The 14,391-nt window shown below is 26.3% G+C and overlaps 1 protein-coding gene across 1 annotated transcript in view; it reads right to left on the bottom strand.

Annotated features, from left to right (window-relative positions):
• Positions 1-1,444: 1,444 nt before the first annotated feature.
• LOC100206719 (sideroflexin-5) overlaps positions 1,445-14,391 on the bottom strand; it is a 26,868-nt gene continuing 13,921 nt past the window's right edge. Inside the window, exons 8-13 of the mRNA XM_065792303.1 lie at positions 11,525-11,581; positions 10,241-10,306; positions 10,025-10,115; positions 9,549-9,750; positions 3,461-3,578; positions 1,445-1,711 (exon numbers count right to left, since the gene is read on the bottom strand). Coding sequence (XP_065648375.1) covers positions 1,634-1,711; positions 3,461-3,578; positions 9,549-9,750; positions 10,025-10,115; positions 10,241-10,306; positions 11,525-11,581 — 612 coding nt within the window. The 3' untranslated portion in view covers positions 1,445-1,633. The remainder of the gene's footprint in view (positions 1,712-3,460; positions 3,579-9,548; positions 9,751-10,024; positions 10,116-10,240; positions 10,307-11,524; positions 11,582-14,391) is intronic.

Raw genomic sequence — 14,391 nt, 5'->3', positions numbered from 1 at the left:
TCGTTGTGCACTCTCAGCCACTGTTAATTTAATTACTAATAACTAATTCATTACTAATAACTAATTAATTAATAATATCTAATTAACTAATAACTATTATTTGACATTTAAAACATACTATTGTCTTAAATTATGACAGAAATTCTAGAAACTTGATTTTGTTCAGTTTGTTCCTTGTTTGTCTTTGAAATTAAATATGCATGTGCACAAACAATATATTTTTAGATTTTTACTAACTAAGAATTTCCTAATCTAAACAAATCCTTAAGGGATTAAATATTGGTCTATTAAATTGTTCAGGAGACAACAAACTCAATTTACAGCAATTTACATCAAATCGGAAAAATTCATGACCCTTGAAGGACCCTAAATACTATCTTTGTATATGATCTTCGGAGGACCCCTAAATAATGTCCTAAAAATTTGCAGGTATAAGTATGGCATCATAAAGAAACTTTCTTGAGGGACTTCATCACACTAGTACACCTAAAGGGAAATTCCTGTGTATATCTAGGACTACTGATTCAACTGGGAAAATTCAGGTACTATAAATCAATCAAATAATCAACCATAAATGCTGTAAAGCCCTGCATACTAAAAAACACTTTTGGCAATAATATTTGACACAACTCTATCAAAATAAGGTTGGATAAACGGTTCTGCAAAGACAATTAAAGAACACTTCAATAAAATATTACTTTAGTGTGCCTACTACTATATATATAAAAGAATTTGTTATCTATTAACATCAAAATGTGAGTTGCTTTTTTGGCTCTTGTTTTTTTACATAAAACAACAACATTTTTTTGCTAAAAAAAAGTAAAAGCTTCATTTTTTTTTTTTTTGTTGTTGCTGTTATTTTTTTAACAAAAATTTCTTGTTTTTAATGTTGAAACTATTTAAAAACTTGTTAACAGATTGATGAATTTGAAGTAACAATAATAAATAACAAAAATACATATTTTGATGTCTAATTTAGCAAATTACCAATGTAAACAAAGATGGAAATTAGATGGAGAAATATTTTGTTGTCATAATTTTTATAGGAAACAACACAAACTTTGAATTTTTTTAGTAAACTCCATCACAATTTAATATTATCAATTCCAATACTTTGTTTTTTTGTTTACTATAAAATTGTTCTATGGTTTTAGTAGAAATAATTTTTTTTTTAAATAAAATTTGCCTTTAGCAAACAGAACTACATATAAAATTGTTTGAAAATTTAAAAATAGTTAGAAATTCATTTTGGAACACCCTAATATATGCGCATGTGTGTGTGCATGTGTGTGGAATTTAAAAATCAATCAAGTATTTCAATAAAGTATAGTCTAAAAGAAACTGATTTTTTTTTTTTTAATTATTTAACTGACTATAAAAACAAATTACTCCAATGAAATAAATACCAATAATGAAGTAATTCAATAAAATATAATCTAAAATAAACTAATATAATTTTTTATAAATTATATAACTGACTATAAAAACAAATAATACTAATAAAATAATTATTGATTACAATATGAAAAGCCTCACAGTATTTTTCTATCGTTAGCATAATGTACATCAAGAAATAATACATCATGAAACAGTAGTATATTATTTATGATGTGTCATTGCGAAAGCAGCAAACTTATAGACCTTTATTAAAATTTACAAACAAAGATTTTGTTTTGTCAGCAATTTCTGGCTCCAATTTTTCTTTTAACATCTAAAAAAAGAAATAATATCTTTAATCAAAATAAAATAAGAAATATCTTTAGAATAATAGACTAAAATAAATAAAAATTACAAATATATTAATAGAACTACACCTTTGCTTTAATGTTTTTTTTAGTAAAAATTTTAATATTTATTATATTATGTATTATATATTGTGGAAAAAAGCAACTATGATCTCAAGATTCTAAATCATTGTGGAAAAATCAATCAACTCGTTTCTCTGCGCAGCGGCCTTGTTTATCAAAGGTTTGTGTTTCGGAGTTATGTAGTTGAGAGAGGGTTATAACCACAAATAAGTAGCCTCCTCGTCTGTAATGGCCTTCTCGGCCTTGAGGAGGTGAATTAACTAAAATAAATAAATAAAAAATAAAAAAATGCACTTATCATCTAAAGATCATGTATCATCGTGGAGAAATACAATTATAAGAAATGCCTAACCAGTGCAAGTATAAAAATAAGAAAAAAATGATAATTTTTTCAAGTTTAATATTCATAGCTCCACATTTGGTTTAGTTGAACAGTTATCTATAATCATATTTTCTTATTTCTATATGAAACTTTAGAAAAGGCAGCACAAAAACTTCCTGATATTTTCTTTGCAGGTTTAGACTTTTATTGTAATACTATCACTAAAAAAACTGTCAAATTTAACCACTAGGAACCACTCAAGGTTTACTATTTGCTCTTACCTTTACCCAAAATAAAATGAGGAATGTTATATCACAGTTTTCTTCTCATAGGTAAGTTTTCTTCTCAAAGTCACCACAAACAGTATTTGTTCACAAAAAATTTGTCAGTAGAATATTCTTGTCTTTTGCATGTTGACTTTTAAATAACTCTTACTGTTACAACACAATCAGCAAATGATATTTTGTTTTATTTATTGGACTTAATTTAATATAATTAAGTCCAATAAATAAACTTATGTTCTTGTCAAGAATTTATAAAAATGTATATATATTTTCTCCATGATACACAAATGAATTTAGATATTTTTTACCAGATGCCTTCTCCTATGTGAGACTTCATCATGACTAATGTGAAATACACAAATGAACTTAGATATTTTGTATCAGATACCTTTTCTTAGGTGAGCCTTCATCATGACTAACTTGAATACATAAATGATTGTAGATATTTTAAATCAAATACATTTCTAGGTGAGCCTTCTTTGCGAATAAAGTGCAAATGATGTAATGGTAATGATAGTGATGATAGAGATGATGGTAATGATAGTGATGACGGTGATGATAGTGATGATGGTAATGATAGTGATGATGGTGATGATAGTGATGATGGTAATGATACTGATGATGGTGATGATAGTGATGATGGTAATGATAGTGATGACGGTGATGATAGTGATGATGGTAATGATAGTGATGATGGTGATGATAGTGATGATGGTAATGATACTGATGATGGTGATGATAGTGATGATGGTAATGATACTGATGATGGCGATGATAGTGATGATAGCGATGATGGTGATGATAGTGATGATGGGAATGATAGTGATTATGGGAATGATAGTGATGATGGTGAAGATAGTGATGATGGTAATGATAGTGATGATGATAATGATAGTGATGATGATAATGATAGTGATGATGGTAATGATAGTCATAATGGTGATGGTAGTGATGGTGATGGTAGTGATGGTAGTAATGATTTTGACAAAAGATGACAAAAAAGATGATAGTTAATAATATATCAATAAAAATAAAAATAAAAATACCTTAGATTGCTGTGGAAATAAAGCTATTGCAAATGGTAAAGCTAACCCAAATGACATTGTACACACAAAAACATTTACTGGAAAAATAAGCCTGCGATGTTTTGTCAAGAAGCGAGTTCTAAAATAAATAATTAAACCAATATAATTCTTTTGTGTTCTTTTTTACTGTTTAAGGAACTGTATATAAAAAAAGTTTAGGGAAGTTTTACATAATGTTCAGCGAGATGAACTTTATGTAAAACTTTATGTAAAAATTTTTGTAACTTTTTTCCAAACTTTATACTAAAACGAGCTAGCTTTTATTTTTTATTTGGGTCTTAACATGTACGTGGTCCCAAATGTCAACTAATTTGGCCCAAAACCAAGAGGTTCAAGGTTCAACACTAGCTCTAGTCCAGTAAAAAACATTAATGAAAAAAGAGGCATGAACTTCCTAGTTAAATGTTCTTTCAGGGTGCTCTATGATAAGACCGTAAAGACTTCTGGGGGCACCTTAATAACCGCAAACAAACAAAAAAGGAAAAAAAAGATAAAAAAATTTTAAAACAATGAATATAATACAATAATATATAATACAAAAAACAATTTGTTAAGTAAAATAAAGATAATTAAGATAAATAAAGATGAAATAAAATATTGTTTATTATTGTATTGTGCAAATAAACAATTAGACTTGTATATTAAATATATAAAAGCTTGTAAAAAAAGCATTATAATGTAGGAAAAGTTCAACATTCAACAGCCACATTTAGCAAAATGTTTTTTGGTTTCCGAGTTTTTGCATATGTTGAAGGGCAAATTTGAGTATCCAAATACTTAAAGAGTTGGATACTCAAATTTAAAACCTAAAATTTGATATTCCAACAAAATTCAGATTAAAATATCAATTTTAAAATATTTTCAGAGCACCGTGTATCTACAAGTGAATTGAATAATAAGGTATATAATTTAAGGTATTTTTGGCATTCAAAATAGTGATTAATCATTTTAAATACCAAAAAATTCAAACTCAATTAATCTTTCTTTGACCTTTGACCTCATAAAACTTTGTGTTTTTTAATGGAACCATGTAACTTTTTAGCATCTCTAAATGGTCAGTTTAACTTCTTTTGTAATACATAATCAACTAAGATTAAAGCAACTCCAAATACCAACACTCCAAACACCACCATGCAACCTTTACATATACTTTTTTATGTAAAGCTTATTTAAATACTTAGTCAGCATAAAATTAATAATTTTTTTAAAACCAAATTAGAAAAATGTTAAATTTAAGTTGTTAGAAGTAATTAAAAAAAAAACAACTATGGAACACAAAAACAGTCTTATATTTCCTTAAGTCAAGTTATCATGAACTTACCAACACATTTAATAGAAACAGTGAAAAATATATTTTTTCAAACAGAAAAACTTTAATTAGGTAAAAGATTGATGTTTATGCAGCTATTAAAAAACTCATACTAACAGGCAAGATAAGCTTTTAAGTTATGGTGGTGTAAGAAAAGAATAAACTTAAAAAAGAAAGAAGCAAGTATTTTTCAGTGACAAACGTAATAAATAGAAACTTTATATATATATATACATATATATATATATATATATATATATATATATATATATATATATATATACAGTGGTTTTCATAAATTTAGACACACTCATATTTGAGAATAGAAATTTTTAGTTTTTTAACGATAAAACAATAACGAAAAAAGATTTTGGTTTAGTTAGTCAATCCAAGCCCAAATGTTTAATCGGGTTCAAATCAGGTGAGTATGGAGGCCACGGTATTGTCTTGATATTATTATCGTTGAACTTCTTTGAATAGTATGCAGCATGTGTGCCATCTTGTTGAAGTTTCCATGGTTTATCATTGAGCATATACAGTTCAATTGATGGAATTAAGTTGTTTTCCAGTACTTCTACGAATATTCTGGAGTTGTTTCTTCCGGTGTATGTTTGGCACATACCAACACCTTTGTAATTGAAGCATGACCAGATTCCTATCGAGCCTCCTCCACTTTGTACAGTCTGTCTAATGTACCTGGTGTAATACTTTTCGTGAATCATTCTTTTGACTGTTATGTTAGATTTGCGATTGATAAGCTCAAAGTTATTCTCATCACTTCCCATAATGTTTTTCCATTGTTCTATTACCTTCTTTCACGACACCATTTTAGTCTCCTTTGTTTATCATATGGATGCAGGAGCGGTTTCTTCAAAGCAGAGTAGACTCCAATCTTGCATTTGATAAGTATTTGGCGGACTGTGCTTTGAGAAGTAGATGTATTTTGTGTTGTATTGAATTCTGTGGTCAATTCTTTGTAAGTAATTCTTGGATTAGCTCTGACAGCTCTAAAAAGGGCACTATCGTCCTTTCTGGTGGTTGACAAGGGTCTACCTGGCCTCGTTTTCTCGCTGGCACCACCAGTGTGAAGAAAGTTTTGCTTCATTGTCCGAATGCATTTCTCAGAAACTCCAATTAACCTGGCAATTTCTCTATTACTTTTGGTTCCTTCTTTGATGTGAGTAACGAATGTGCCATCTTTCACCTTGAGTGATACGTCTTTTGCCCATTTTTCATGTCTTTTTAGTGCAAAACTAGCTTAACTTTTGTTTATTTATTAAATAATCATTAACTAATTCCAGGTAAGTCATATTTATATAAGGCTTTTTGACAAAACCAATTAATTCAGGCCTATTAATGAGAAATATGGGGAAAAACTAATTAAACTAAACTACTAATTAACTATCAATTAACAAGATATAAGACTTTTTTGATTGTGCGTCTAAATTTATGAATAAAATAAAATCAAGCTTATCAATTAATTTTTTGTGTTAATTGGTATAGAATGAGTAATAAATATCCTGTAAAAAAAATTAAGGTACTCTATAATAGAGTATCACTTCCTCTATTAAATTATATATCAAACATAGCAGTAGCACTTTTATTTTATTTTTATTTTAAGTATTTTCTTACATATATGTAAAAAAAAGAGTGCATCTAAATTTATGAAGATCACTGTATATATATAATACTAGATATTAAATTTAAATGATCATTATTTTTCTTTATTTTAAAAAATAACATACAAATATAAAAATAAATATGTTAAGAAATTTTTTTCTAAAAAATTTTGATTAGCTAATCGAATAATTTTTGTCAAGTTAATATCAATAAATTTGTATACACAACCATTAGTTGTAGCTAATTATAAACAACCTGGTGCACAGTCAGCTCATTTTTTATCTCATTGTGATTAAATCAGGGCTGGATTTACACCTTAAGGGGCCCTAAGCTAAATCAATATTTGGGGCCCTAAAAATTATTTTAAATGAAAAACCATTATATAGTATATATAGCATTAAACTGTTTGCTGTTTACTTTTATTCAAATTTTTAGTTTAGTGCTACAGTTTTTATATAAATTTGTTCTAGAATTCCTTTGTGCAGAACTAATCCACAGGGGATTTAGTGTTGCAATCCTAAATGATTGTGCAAATAAATTGTTGTGTAGCAATCATTACAATCAGGAAAATAATATTTTTTAATAATGTTAAAAAAAGTTTAATTTAATCTATAGTTCCCAGTAAAGTAGGTAAAGTGGGGTGGGATGGCCACTTGTCTTTAGGTATAATTTATTTATTTTTTGTTGCTGTTGCGGGTGAAGGGGTGATTAAAAACCCCACCCCCATAAAACAAAGTTGGCTTTAATATATAAACTTATAATTAACCTCGAATCTCTGCCATGTAGAGGACTGTGTGTGTACCAAATTTTAGGTTAACATCTCATTCTGTTTATTAATTATTGCTAGTTGATATTAAAGAGTCAGCATAAATCATATTGTTGATATTAAAGAGTCAGCATAAATCAGCAAAAATAAAATCCGAATATCTCAAGAACAATAACAAGTTGGATACTCAAACTTTCAGGCTTTTTAAATGCATATTTTAAATACCATTTAAAATATGCAAATACTAGCAAAATCAAAAATATATGTATATGATTGAAATGTACATGAGGATTTAACATAGAATGAACCCTAAGTTAGCTCATACACTAAAGCTCATATACCCTAAGTTAGCTCATATACTATAGCTAATGCTTAAATTATGATTATGATGTAATACCATTACATTTTTATAATATTAAAACTTTATCTTATATTATTGTAGTATTTGTTTTATTGGTTTCAATTTCATAAAATAACTCATAAAAATAATTTATAATACAACAAAAACTCTACTTTTTTAATTCAATATTATTTAAGAAATTATCAAAATACAGATAGAGTACAGTATTATTACATATAGTACAGATTAAATTTTGTAAATTTACAGACTTTTTCATTTATCAGTAACTCAGTAAACGAAAATTGAAATACCGGTATATAGGTAAATTTTTGATTACAATAGTAAAAATATAGCAATGAAATTTCATTTTATTAAATACAATTTTGTTTGAAAATAACTTCTTAAAAAGCTTAAACTCTCCTGTGTCTCATCCTTAATCGAAATTTAATTTTAGTGCACAATAGCTCTTTTAGGTTCAATGTTTGTAGGACGAATGGTCATCAAATAATTAAAAACTAATTGAATGTACTTTCCTTGTATATTTTCTTCTCGAAAGTTTCTTTTTTATTACTTATTTTAGACTTTTAGTGTTCTTTATTTCTGAAACTGACATTTCCTGAGTCATGTCTGTTTTTGGTTTAATAAGAATATGAAATTTTTTCCTTATAGAAAAATCAGCATTTGGTTGAATAGTAATGATCCCACTATTCTAACCTGAATCCAATCCATCCACGCGTCCCTAACCACCATCAAGGTATTTGATGTCAAAAACAGTATTTCACCTACATTGCACTTAATTCCATTTAACTTTTGCTTTGTCAACTTCCCACATAAAAACAACATCACAATGTAATCCACCACTGAAATAAACATTTCAGCAAACTTGTCTAATAAAAAAAAAGTCAATAAAATTAACTTTGCAATTTTTCTAAATGAAATGTTCTTGCCGAGAAAAAAACATAAAAAAATCCTAAACACTTTATTTAACTTTGAAATATTTTATGTTCACTATATCCAACACCCAACTGCAGTATTACAGGCCCACCTTAATTAAAATTAAATAAAATATTCTATTGTATTCAACATTCAGTTATCTTACTGTATTCAACTTTCAGTTACAAAATTTCAATAATAATTTAAAACTCAATTGATATACTTTATGCTTTCTATATAACAAAATAACTCACAAATAAATAGTAATTAAGACAATGCGCACAAAAATTGTACACTGACCTGCCGATCCATTGACCGTTGAACTTTTATTAAGCGTTGTAAAATGCATTTGTCCAAAATTGATCATAGTTAAACTTTTATTTAATTTTTTTAGTTATTTAATATTTAATATATTAATAATAATAATATATTTAATAGATTCAATAACAAACTCTAAATTATATTTACATTATATGCCAAGGCATATAAAAGCAAATCACCTAAACGCAACTTTGTAAGAAAAAAATCATTAAAAACGACTCCAAGTGTTTGCATATACTATATTAATAAATTCAATCTTTAATAATAATTTTATACTTATATATACCATACTAATTCATGTATATTATTGTATAGGGCTTACTACTTAACTTTAAACAAAAAATATAACTAATTTTAGGTCGAAAGTGGCCTTGCTTTCTTCTACCTTGGCAGAGTAGAACAAGACATTTTTTATATCTCTATGTTATACATGTGTGTGATTTTTATAATCTTATGCATTAGTCTGAAACTGATCATAGTTGAACTATAATTCAATTTTTTTCCTATATTTAATAACAAACTCTAAATTATATTTACATTATATGCCAAGACATATAAAAGCAAACCACCAAAATGCAACTTTATGAAAAAAAATCTTTAAAATGACTCCAAGTACTCTGCCAAAGTTTACCTTGGCAGAGTAGAAAAAGACATTTTTTATCTCTATATTATGTGTATGATTTTTATAATCTTATTAAATTTTTTTATCTTGTATTTATATTATATATTCTTTATATTATACATGTAAGTGTGTACTTACTTTTCAAGTGCAGACATAATTAATGGTGGGAATATAAGAATGGGAGCTGGTAGAAATACACGGGATAGTGCTGTCTCAAATACTGCTTGTTTTGCAGCTATTTTTGAAACACCAATAACATTACCATTTTCGTCTTCAACATCAATACCGTCTTTTAGTTCTCCGGAACGCATTATGCAAACATTACAGATATTAGCAAGGGCTAAAATGAATTAATGATAAAAAAAAATTTAAATAAAAAACCTTAAAGATAAAACTCTCTGTGATTGAAGACAGTAAAGAATTGTATAATTAATGTCAATATTCCTTAAATTTAAAGTAACATTTTAGAAAATTTAGAAAGGAAATAAATAACAAATTGATAAATTAAGCAAATATGATGGGGGAAAAAAAAAAGAAGAAGAAAAATGATTACTGAAATATCAAAATTTAAAAAAACACTTTCAAAAGTAAAAAAAATTAAAAATTAGTTTTACATGTAGCAGGATAAGCAACAAAGCGAGATGCAAACAGTTTCATTTCAGGAGATAACCGACTACTTTTCTTTATAACATAGCTAAAACTTAGCTAAATAAAAATAAGTTTGATTTAAAATTACAACAATTACAAGAAACCAACAATAAAACATGAATAAAACAAAAAAACATAAAAACAACAATAAAAATTGCATACAACAATAAAAAACTGCATACAGCAATAGATATAGCGCTTGCAACAGCTGCAAAATAACTTTTAATGAAGCTTGAAATTGCAGTTGCCTATTAAAAATTATAAAACTAAAACTCCTCTAAAATTATTATCTTATCTAAAATTATTATCTTAATTAAAATTATCCTCTTTTGTCTTAAAGACTAAAAATAAAACAATTTTATTAACTATTTTATTATTATACAAATAAATAATATTTTTACTTTATAAATTGTAAACTCAAAGATCATACATACTATCAAAGATCTAACATGCTATTAAAGACCTGTTTAGAGGAAAAACTCTGACATACTATCAAAAACCTGTTTAGAGTCAAAGATTCAACATACTACCTAAAGCCTGTTTAGTTTCAAAGATCTAACATACTATTAAAAACCTGTTTAGTGTCAAAGATCTAACATACTATCAAAGACCTGTTTAGTGTTAAAGACCACGTGTAGTCTTGAAAAAAATAAATTAGTGCTTATGAAAATAAATATTATTACGAAAAGATCCTTACAATATTAAAGATATTTAAAAAAATAATAATAATAAAGTTCAACCCCTATAGTTTCACATTGTTTTCCGTAATGCCATTTTTCTTATTTTTTTATGACATGGATGAGTTGAAGTGACTTCTTACAACCAGATGCTCTTCTTGGTGTTAGCCTATTATGCATCTTTGCATAAGCATTTTTATTGTGATAATTTTACTAAGAAGGTCACTAATAAGATAAACTAGCTACTCCTACCCTTAAACCAGGATCATAGTATCAGAAAATAGAAGAAGCATGCATTAAGATCTTTTCCTAAAATCCAAGTTTTTAATTAAAGTTGAAATAAATTTGAATGACATAAAATGTTCACTAAAAAAACAATCAACCAATCAAATGAAATTATTTTAAATGATAAATTCCAAAGAATTTGTCAATAATCAACTACAACGTTTGTTGTATTTTATGTTCCTAGGTAATGAATGCAAGTTAAACAAACATAACTAGTAAAAAGGTGCACCATAATGTCTTGTCAACATATATTAAATAAATTTTATTTTCAATTGTTTATATATTTTAGAGTTTCCTGTATTTCACATATTGCCACAATTTTATTACTTAATCTAGCATGTGTGACCGCAATTTTTATTTGGTGCTTTATACATTGCCACAATTTTGATGCTCAGTGTTTCATACATTATTACAATTATTAGGGGTGTAGATAAATTTTACTGTAAGATCTTGTTTGATAGGAATCAAACTTAAAGTAAAAAAAAACTAGCAATAATATCTGACCTTAGTTCCATTTCGGTTTGCATAATTGACACAAGCATTGTGACTTTGATTCAACCACTAAGATATAAAGAAATTTAAACCCTTAAGCATATCTTTTATTAACTATTGTTAAAATCATATATATATATATATATATAAATATATATATATATATATATATAAATATATAAAAATAAATATATATATAAAAATATATATATATATAAATATATATATAGATATAAATATATATATATAAATATATATATATAAATATACATATATATATATATATATATATATATATATATATATATATATATATATATATTATATGTTTGTATGTATATATACATATACAAGCCTTGTGATAAAACGTTATGCATTTTGCAAATAGCAATTTTGCATACACTATTTGCACATAAAAATTTATTAATATTTAAATGAGTTTAAAGATTTAAAGATAACTTTAATCCATGTGATAAATTAAATTATGAATATTTTAAAAATCATGTAGCGTACCACTTTTTTAACGAATAATTGTTACAAAAGTTTGAATAACAATTACATAAAACTCATTAATTGCTACAAAAGTTTGAATAACAATTACATAAAACTCATTAATTGTTACAAAAGTTTGAATAACAATTACATCACTAATTCAAATAGAATATAATCAACAATGTGACATATTGTTGAGGGAACTTCAGCCACAACTAGTAGTTATAAGACCTCAGTTGTTCTAAATTTTTGCTGCTTAATTTAAAAAAGAAATATTTCTCTTAATTTAACCAAAAAAAGTTAATAAACAAAAAATCAACTACTACTTACCTCAACAATAGGTTATGTTAATATCCTAAACAATAGGTTATGCTAATATCCTAAACAATAGGTTATGTTAATATCCTAAACAATAGGGCATGTTAATTTCCTTTTATCTTAATGACACTTTTATTAATTAATTACATATCATTTATTACAATTATGAAATAACCTAGAAATAACTATAAAGCTAGAAATAACCGAGCACATACAAAAAATAAAAATACAGCTTTTGCAATAACTGAATTTAGATTTACAAGAATAATAGAAGTTATGTATTTGAAACCAAGTTTAAGTATTTAAATTTTTAAAACTTTAAGTATTTAACAGATTGTGGGTTATACAGTAAGTGCACAGAAATTTCTGAACAGGTAAATTTATAAAAAGATTCTAATAAAGAATCATTAATATTTCAATTTTTAATTTGTTAAATGTATAATCCAAAAAAGATATACATTTAAACTAAGCGATCTTTTTCTATTATATTTTTTAACATTATTTCTCTTTTGCTTATTTCTAAAAAAGTTATCTTTTGCTTGAGTTTTCAATTACCACTGTTAATAAATTTGTGAAAATCATCTTAGAATACCCTAAAAACCAATATTTACATATCAGCATTTAAAATTTGATAAGTGCAACTGTGTTTTTGCCTGCAGAAATAATATCTTCATCTACTGGGAGGGTTATAATCTTTTTTTTTTCAATCTGATTTTAAAGATCTTTAAAAGGATTGTCATTTTCAACCAACTGGGTTGATTTCTGCTTTCAAAAATTTATCTTTCTTTTCAGAAAAGTAGATTTCTAAAAGCAGAAATCCACCCAGTACGTTTTCAGAGCGTTCCACCGGTTCAACATCAGTCAATATATATATATATATATATATATATATATATATATATATATATATATATATATATATATATATATATATATATATATATATATATATGTATATATCTTTATACTGCTGATTTAGGTGAGCAGTGTGACATCATACTGAAATAGCCTGCTGCCTGGGGCTTCAGTACATACATGTATGTATATATACATGTATGTATATATATATATATATACATGTATATATACAATCCTTGGAATTAGGAATATATAGGGTAAAATAGTCTAATAAGGCAACCCTTTTATATTTAGTTAATTATTATTATGTAAACTCTACATTTTTGAAAAAATCTTTTTTTGATTAGGTAGTATTTAGTAGTATTTAGCTCTAGAAATATTATAGATTTATTGCTCACACCTAAAATAATTTCAAGGAAATATCATTTTTCTTAAAATGGTTCTAATAGCAATATAAGCTTCATATGCGTCCAATATCGCAACCCACACTTTTTTTTATATTTCATTATTCATAATGCAGATTATGTTAAAAAAATGAATAAAAAATGAATCATTATTTATAAAATCATACTATTTGTTTAACTTTTTATTACATATCTAATTGTTTAGTCACTTTCGCTATTTGATGTACACCCTATTTTGCACAAAGTGCATAGGCAACTTTTATGATGCTTCCTGTGTCACAGTGCTGATGGAACCAAGTTTTGCATCTGGCGCATTGAATCCAATATTTTTTTCTTTAGTTGTTGTAAAAGAGTCCACAATCACCACAAAACGTATCTTCGTCATTCTTAATTCTCTTTTTTGATGATTTTCGAGTTTTTTTCAAACTATATTTTGTGACCATTTTTGTTTAACTTGGCCTGGGCGTTTCAGTTATTTTATCCGCAACTAAATTTCGATCGACAACAACAGCTTGCACATTTAATGATCTTCTAATTTTTTATTTTTCTAATTATTTTAGGAGTTGGAATTGTTGAACAGATACTAGATCCAAGTTCCAAAGTACTAAACTTGTCAACATCAGGATTTTTGATGCTTATGCAATTAGAAATTTCACTGGATACAAAAGCTACTTGGGGGATAATATTAGGGTTGAAAGGATAGATTCCTGTTGATCTGAATCCTGATATGGCATTTACTGGTGTAGCGGTACGCAACCATGCTTCAATAAATAATAGTGGAAATTGCAGTTTTGACAGTGATCGTCC

Source organism: Hydra vulgaris, chromosome 03, assembly GCF_038396675.1.
Source record: "Hydra vulgaris chromosome 03, alternate assembly HydraT2T_AEP".
Classification (NCBI taxonomy): Eukaryota; Metazoa; Cnidaria; class Hydrozoa; order Anthoathecata; family Hydridae; genus Hydra; species Hydra vulgaris.
Note: the sequence above shows the minus strand (reverse complement) of the source record. Positions and strands in the feature narration are given on the sequence as shown.